General features: G+C 41.9%; 1 protein-coding gene across 1 annotated transcript; it reads left to right on the plus strand.

Annotated features, from left to right (window-relative positions):
* The first annotated feature begins 204 nt into the window (after positions 1 to 204).
* Positions 205 to 6,714, plus strand: LOC113755293. The gene is given in 6 exon segments (XM_027299331.1): positions 205 to 1,842; positions 2,584 to 4,076; positions 5,078 to 5,237; positions 5,239 to 5,747; positions 5,835 to 6,191; positions 6,300 to 6,714. Coding segments are annotated over 6 exon segments (4,572 nt in total).
* Positions 6,715 to 8,811: the final 2,097 nt, after the last annotated feature.

The raw sequence follows: 8,811 nt of genomic DNA on the forward strand, positions 1-8,811 counted from the left end.
CCACCTTTAGCCCCTTTTCAAATCTCTCAACCAAATCCACCCCAAAACCGACCTCGCCCTCCATATAACCCATGATTTCCTCCCCCAAATAGACCTGTTTACAGCCATCCTCAACCTCCTGAACCTTACAACCGACCCCCTAACCATACATTTACCAATTCAGGCAGGCCTCTAGACCAATTGAAGGCCGCCGGGAAAATTGGTATGGTACCCCCTCCTACCTATCCATATGGCATGCCCGCTTGGTATAACCCACAAGCTGTCTGTGCTTATCATTCAGGGGCACCCGGACATTCGACTGTTGATTGCAAGGCTCTTAAGCATAGAATTCAAGATATGATTGAAGCCAGAGAGATTGTAATTAGGAAAAAGGAGGCACAAGGGACGAATATAAATAGGAACCCCTTGCCTGAACACGCTAATACCATTGGGGTCATTCTGGACGACGCAGAGTATGAGGAGCAAGTCCAGAAATTGGCAAGGGAAGCTGAGGTGTTTGGGGTCACAGACCAACCATTTATAATGGAGGTGCCATTTGAGGAGGATAAAAGACCTTTTATTTTGGATCTCACTCTAGCTGAGAGCAAGGCTTTGGAGCCAGTGGTCATCGAATTCCCAGAGCAGGAGCCTGTTTTGAGTTTGCAGCGAGTGCCGTGGAACTACGATGAACCTGTCATACAAATTGGAGAAAAGTCAATTGCCAAAGAAGAGGTGTCAGTGGTCACCAGATCTGGGAGGATTGCAAGTCCGTTTGGAGCTACCGTTCCGATTCAAGTAAATAACCCCGAGCTGCCTGCTAAACCAACAGTTACTGAGAAGGAAGCCTTGGATTTTCTTAAAAGGCTCCAAAGAAGTGAATATATTGTAGTCGAGAAGCTAAGCAAGTCGCCCGCCCAAATATCCATGTTGGATCTGCTCTTTTCTTCGGATATGCATAGGGATGCGTTGCTCGAAATGCTGACCAAAGCTCAAATCCCTAAGGACATTTCGGTTGCTAATTTCTCACATGTGGTTGGGAGTGTGTTATTTACAAAACAAATTACTTTCTCTGATGATGAATTACCGGCAAAAGGCATTGGACATAACAAGGCTCTGTACATAGCTGTGAGTTGCAACGGGAAAATTTTGCCAAAGGTGTTGATTGACAATGGATCTGCGCTTAATATCTGCCCTTGGAGTACCTTGGAAAAGCTAGGGTTGCAAGATATCAAGCTGAGGCCCTCAGGGACCATAGTTAGAGGTTTTGATGGAGCACGAAGGGAACCTATAGGAGAAGTGGATTTAGTCATCGAGATGGGGCCCGCACAGTTTCAGATAGCTTGCCAAGTCATGCATTTTCCTAGTGTTTATAATGTTTTGGTTGGAAGGCCGTGGATTCATAAGTCCGGAGCTGTGCCTTCTTCATTGCATCAATTGTTGAAATTCATAGTAAATGACAAATTGATAACTATCTTTGCCGAGGAGGATTGCCTCGTGATTGCTGATTCTGGGTCCAAAGAAGATGGTAGCCGAAGCGCCATAGTAACCCCTCATAGCACAGCTGATATCGTCTCCGTAAGTTGGATAACAAAAGAGGAACGAGCTTTGTCAAAGGCCAGTGTCATGATGGCTAAGGAAATGATCCGCGGAGGATATGAGTTTGATAAAGGGCTGGGACGTGATCTGCAAGGAATTCTGAAGCCAGTGAAAATTGTGGAGAAAAAGGATTCATTCGGTTTGGGTTTCCGACCAACCGCTAGAGACATCAAAGAAATGAAGGAATGCAAGAGAGCAGAGAAAGAAGGCAGGCCAAGGGCCCTTGATATTCCACCACTGCATTATACTTTTCCACGACCGACCGAGGTGATCACATCAGAGATTAACCCAGTTGACGGAATCGAAACTAGTTTGGCCCAATTGTTCGTTGGGGCGACATTTGAAGACAGTTTCCCAGCTGAGGCCGAGTTTCCCGACGTCCCTGAAGGATCCATTTCCAATTGGACAGCCGAGTTTCTGCCCATTCGGAAGGAGTTTCGGTAAACTTAAAGGGGTTTGTCATTCATACGAATTCCTGAAAATACTTCTGCATCTGTAAATAGCTAATGAAAGCATCTTTACCTTTGACTAAAGTTTGCACGTGAAAATATTGTTAAGTTTTCATTTCATTCCCGCTTGTTTTTTGGTTTTTCGCTTTCAATCAAAGGGTTTATGAAAATGCACAAGTTGTTCTTGTCATGTTGTTTTGTTTATATTTCTGTCATATTGCTTGTTCATTTGTTTGTTGTATATTTGTTTGCTTATTATCCCACATTCGTTAATTCTTTCAGATGGCCAAAAATAAAACCATTTGACCCTTTGGATATCACTATTCTGGAATTCAATAATGGCAATCTCTATATCACTCACGACTTGGAGGTCTGGGAATCCGAGCTCCAAAGCGAGAGTGATAATGAGGAGGTATTCGATTCTTTTGCAAAGGATTTTGAACAATATGAGGAGAAACCAAAACCGAACCTGGAAGAAACAGAAAAGGTTAACATTGGCACTAAAGATGAAGTTAAGGAGGTGCAAATTAGTATTCATTTGAATGAGAGGCAGAAAAAGGAGATGCTTGAATTCTTGACTGTGTTCCAGGATGTATTTGCATGGTCCTATGATGATATGACTGGTATTTCAACTGATGTGGTAGTGCATAAGTTGCCCACAGACCCTACTTTTCCACCCGTAAAACAAAAATCCCGAAAATTCAAACCAGATATGAGCCTCAAAATAAAAGAGCAAATCGAAAAACAACTCAAAACCAACATTATCATTGTTTCCCATTACCCTATTTGGCTTTCGAATCCAGTCCCTGTTCCAAAAAAGAATGGAGAGGTACGAGTTTGTGTTGATTACAGAGACCTCAATAAGGCCAGTCCTAAAGATGATTTTCCTCTGCCAAATATTCACATTCTCCTGGACAATACCGCTGGGCATGAGATTGAATCTTTTTGTGATTGTTTCGCTGGATACCACCAGATTTTGATGGCAGAAGAGGATAGGGAGAAGACTGCTTTTATCACCCCTTGGGGCACGTTTTGCTACCGAGTGATGCCATTTGGTCTAAAGAATGCCGGAGCTACGTATCAAAGGACCATGACCACCCTGTTTCATGATATGATCCACCGGGAGATGGAGGTCTACGTGGATGACATCATAATCAAGTCTAAAAGAGCAGAGAACCATTTGGTTGATTTGAAGAAGCTGTTCGAAAGGTTGCGAAAGTACAATTTGAAGCTAAATCCTGCGAAATGCGCCTTTGGGGCACCAGCTGGTAAATTGTTGGGCTTCATTATTAGTAAGAGAGGCATAGAGATAGATCCAGCAAAAATTAAGGCAATTCGAGATATGCCAGTGCCGAAAACTCAGAAAGACGTGAAAAGTTTCTTAGGAAAGATCAATTTTATTGGGAGATTCATTGCCCAGTTGACTGCCACATGCGAGCCGTTGTTCAAATTGTTGAGAAAGAATGTGCCTTTGTACTGGAGTGAAGAATGCCAACAAGCTTTTGATAAAATCAAGGACTATTTGTTACATCCGCCAGTCTTGGTGCCACCCAAGCCAGGTCGACCATTAATCATGTACCTATCTGTGCTTGAAGAAGCAGTTGGTTGTGTCCTCGGGCAGCATGATGACTCTGGAAGGAAGGAGCAAGCCATTTACTATCTAAGCAAGAAGTTCACGCAGTATGAGGCTAATTATTCATTCATTGAGAAAAGCTGCTGTACATTGGCCTGGGCTGCTCAAAAGCTGAGACACTACCTGTTGAGCCATACCACTTATCTTATTTCCCGATCTGATCCTTTGAAGTATCTCTTGGAGAAGCCGATGCTAACTGGACGTCTGGCTAAATGGCAGATAATTCTCTCAGAGTTCGATATTGTTTTCACTTCACAAAAAGCTGTCAAGGGGCAAGCTATAGCTGATCATTTGGCAGAAAATCCAAGGGATGATGATTATCAACCACTTCATACTTATTTCCCTGATGAGAAAGTCTTATTTGTAGGCGCCACGGACGATATAAGTGAGCAAAGCTCTGAATGGAGGCTTTTCTTCGATGGAGCTTCGAATTCCCTCGGAGCTGGAATTGGAGTCTAAAAGAGTAGAAGGACCATTTGGTGATTTGAAGAAGCTGTAAGAAAGGTGCGAAAGTACAATTTGAGCTAAATCCTGCAAAGTACGCCTTTGGAGCACCAGCTGGTAAGCTGTTGGGCTTCATTGTCAGTAAAAGAGGCATAGAGATAGATCCAGCAAAAATCAAAGCAATTCGAGATATGCCAGTCCCGAAAACTCAGAAGGACGTGAAAAGTTTCTTAGGAAAGATCAATTTTATTGGGAGATTCATTGCCCAGCTAACTACCACATGCGAGCCGTTGTTCAAATTGTTGAGAAAGAATGTGCCGTTGTACTGGAGTGAAGAATGCCAACAAGCTTTTGATAAAATCAAAGATTATTTGTTACATCCGCCAGTCTTGGTGCCACCCAAGCCGGGTCGACCATTAATCATGTACCTATCTGTGCTTGAAGAAGCAGTTGGTTGTGTCCTTGGGCAGCATGATGACTCTGGAAAGAAGGAGCAAGCCATTTACTATTTAAGCAAGAAGTTCACGCAGTATGAGGCTAATTATTCATTCATTGAGAAAAGCTGCTGTGCATTGGCCTGGGCAGCTCAAATGCTGAGACACTACCTGTTGAGCCATACCACTTATCTTATTTCCCGATCTGATCCTTTGAAGTATCTCTTGGAGAAGCCGATGCTAACTGGACGTCTGGCTAAATGGCAGATAATTCTCTCAGAGTTTGATATTGTTTTCACTTCACAGAAGGCTGTCAAGGGGCAAGCTATAGCTGATCATTTGACAGAAAATCCAAGGGATGAAGATTATCAACTACTTCATACTTATTTCCCTGATGAGAAAGTCTTATTTGTAGGCGCCACGGACGATATAAGTGAGCAAAGCTCTGAATGGAGGCTTTTCTTTGATGGAGCTTCGAATTCCCTCGGAGCTGGAATTGGAGCTGTTTTGGTTTCACCCGAAGGGAAGCACTACCCTGCCGCTGCCAAATTGCAATTTGCCTGCACAAACAACATGGTTGAATATGAAGCCTGCATTTTCGGTCTCAAAATGGCTTTAGAAATGGAAATCAAAGAGTTGATAGCTTTCAGTGATTCAGATTTGCTCGTGCACCAAACCTTGAAGCAGTAGGTAACCAAAGATTCAAAAAATTTTGCCCTACCATTGTAGTTTGCTCACTCTGGCCAAGCAATTTCAAAATTTGGAGTTCAGACATCTCCCGCGAGCCCGAAACGCATTTGCTGATGCTTTGGCCACCTTAGCTTCTATGATCCAGTATCCAGATGAATTGAGGATCGAACCTATTCATATTCAACTTCAAGACAAGCCTACCCACTGTTGGGTTGTAGACAAGTCCTCTGACAATATTCCTTGGTATAATGATATTAAGGAGTTTCTCAAAACTGGATCTTACCCTCTGCATGCTAGTGCAAAGGACAAGGGTTTTCTGCGTAGAATGGCTTCAAAATTTTTCTTGAGTGGAGAAGTTTTATACAAAAGAACCTCAGATTTGAACCTTTTAAGGTGCATTGATGAAGACGAAGCTCAATATATGATGAAAGAAGTGCATAGTGGCGTTTGTGGACCTCACATGAATGGCCATTTGCTAGCAAAGAAAATCATGAGAACCAGATACTTCTGGCTTACTATGGAGCGTGATTGTATAGATTTTGTCCGGAGATGTATAAAATGTCAAATGCATGGTGACGTTATACGTGTTCCACCCACTGAATTGCATAGTATGATCGCCCCATGGCCCTGTTCAATGTGGGGTATGGACGTGATTGGTACAATTGATCCTCCCGCTTCAAATGGACATCGATTTATATTGGTGGCAATTGAGTACTTTACCAAATGGGTTGAAACGGAGTCATTCAAACATGTAACGAAGAAAGTGGTTGCCAATTTCTTGAGAGATCACATCATCTGTCGCTTTGGAGTACCCGAAACGCTTATTACAGACAATGCCAAGAATTTGAACAATGACATGGTAGACGGATTATGTGAGCAGTTCAAAATCAGACACCGCAACTCTGCCATTTATAGGCCTCAGATGAATGGAGCTGTGGAAGCCGCAAACAAGAATTTGAAGAAGATTATTCGCAAAATGACTGAAAGGCATCGCGATTGGCATGAAAAGTTGCCTTATGCATTAATGGCGTATCGGACTTCTATCCGGACATCGACTGGGGCAACGCCATATTCACTCATGTATGGAATGGAAGCTGTATTACCAGCTGAAGTTGAAATCCCTTCGCTACGAATCCTCATGGAAGCTAAATCGGAGGAGGCTGATTGGATAAAGCAGCGCCATGAGCAATTGACTTTGATCGATGAAAAGCGGTTCAATGCTATCTGTCATGGTCAGTGCTATCAGAAACGTGTGGCCCGGGCCTACAACAAAAAAGTCCATCGGCGTGCATTCGAAGAAGGTGACAAAGTACTAAAGCGGATTTTGCCAATGCAAGATGAAGCTAAAGGCAAATTTGCTCCAAATTGGCAAGGGTCGTTCATTGTCCAAAAGGTATTACCTGGCGGAGCACTTATTTTGGCAGAAATGGATGGACGAACATTCCCTCAACCCATCAACTCAGACATGTGCAAGAGGTTTTTCATTTGATCATGCAAATTTTCTTTAGAAATTCATGCAAATGGCGAAATGCAAGTCAGGCCATCTTCTTTTACACTTAAAACATTTTATCTCTACTTGTCCCCTTTGAGCCATCAGAATTGACAAATTTTCGTTTGATAACCCTGAGAATTGCAAACCCCACACTGGGGCAAATTTATTTTGAAAGAGAGATGATCAAAAAGAAAAACCCCACGCTGGGGCAAATTTAGTTTTTAAAGAAAAATGCAAAAAGTGAGGAAAATGCAATGAAGAAAATGCAAAGAGAGAAAATCCGATCAAACTGGGGCAAATTTTCCTCAGTTTCGTTCAAGATCGGAAACGATTTCAAAATACTGCAATCTCAAGTTATTTCATACCTCGCATCAAAATTTGCTTTCAAGCCTCAACCTTTCTTGAAAAACACCCCACCTGACCTCATTACAAAACCAAAAGTCCTGGCTTTCGTCACTTGTTGCATTTCTATTAGGAAATTTGTTAATCAACTGGCAAGTGATGTCCATAATGCCTTTGCCTAATCTTACAAGGGAAGTGCATTTTACTGATACTAGAAATCTTTAGCTCATATTTCCGAGTCGAGCATGGTCAAGATATTTCATTGTTCTTTAGGTGAAAACCCAAAAGGGCGCCTCGGAAAAAAAAGAAGAAAAGAAAAGAAAAAGAAAAAAGAAAAAAAAAAGAAAAAAGAAGAAAAAAAGAGAAAAAGACAAAACAAAAACAAAAAGGGTGGGGGCAACCTTGGTGAAAACCCGAAAGGGCGCCAAGGCAGGTTTTCTCGACAAGACGAGCACGAGAAGGAACAGCTGGTGACCTGGTTCATTTGGACTTTCCCTCATGATTGTGATACTTCTGCCAGAATCGAATTCCGAAGCAAATATATCCAAAAGCTTGAACATGATATTCGTTGGCCAAATTTGTATTTTTCTTTACAAATATTCTTTTGCAAAATGTATTTTTCTAAACCTCTTGGTTTCTCTCGATTATTTGCGTTCGACTACTTGTGGTTGTCTGCATTCTTTTGCATGCTCATCTTTGCCTGACATAGGAAATCATCTTGCATATATCATTGATTTTTATGTGACAAATTTTTCATGCATCATTCTTTCACCATTGGATTCGAATGGATGGTAAACCCTAAGGTTTGTGCAAGGATAGGGGAATTCAATCATCTATTAAAGGAAGTAAGATGCAACAAAGCTGCTACATAGATTTGGTGACGTGGTAAATATGTACTTTATCAGTCTCAGAAATGGAAAGGTTTCAAAATTACAAGTTCAACTAAGCCAGACGCCGCAGAACAGAAGCAAAAACATCACAAGACTCATGTTTACACGATTCTCAAGGCAAACCGGATCAAATGATGGTGGCAAGTCCATTATTTCTTCTTTTCTTGCAGGAACGTTGTGTTTACAAATGAAAACAACCACTCTCCTTTTCGCACCTAAATCGATGACAGAAAAAGCTCCCCAGTAAGCAAAGACGAAGTGATAATGTTATTGGCAAAGCTTGATCATAAGAGAAAACATCAGCTATCGCTTCAGCTACAGAGATCAAATCTCCCTCTTGGTACAAAAGTTTGAACTACTCCCAGGTAAAAACTCAATTCATTGTTTAAACCTCCCCAATGAAGTCCCGTTTTAAATTCTTGTTCGGGTCAGTCCCGTTTTAAAATTTCTTATTCGGGTGTCCCGTTTTAAATTTCTGTTCGGGTCAGTCCGTTTTAAATTTCTTGTTCGGGTCAGTCCCGTTTAAATTCATGTTCGGGTCAGTCCCGTTTAAATTTCGTCAGTGTTTAAATTCCTGTTCGGTCAGTCCCGTTTTAAATTCATGTTCGGGTCAGTCCCGTTTTAAATTCCTGTTCGGGTCAGTCCCGTTTTAAATTCATGTTCGGGTCAGTCCGTTTTAAATTCCTGGTTCGGGTCAGTCCCGTTTTCATTTCTGTTTTCAGTCCGTTTTTAAATTCATGTTGGGTCAAGTCTTTTAAATTCCATGGTTTCGGGGTCAGTCCCGTTTTAAATTCATGTTCGGGTCAGTCCCGTTTTAAATTCCTGTTCGGGTCAGTCCCGTTTAGTCCCGTTTAAATTCCTG

Source organism: Coffea eugenioides, unplaced genomic scaffold (assembly GCF_003713205.1).
Source record: "Coffea eugenioides isolate CCC68of unplaced genomic scaffold, Ceug_1.0 ScVebR1_1399;HRSCAF=2241, whole genome shotgun sequence".
Taxonomy (NCBI): Eukaryota; Viridiplantae; Streptophyta; class Magnoliopsida; order Gentianales; family Rubiaceae; genus Coffea; species Coffea eugenioides.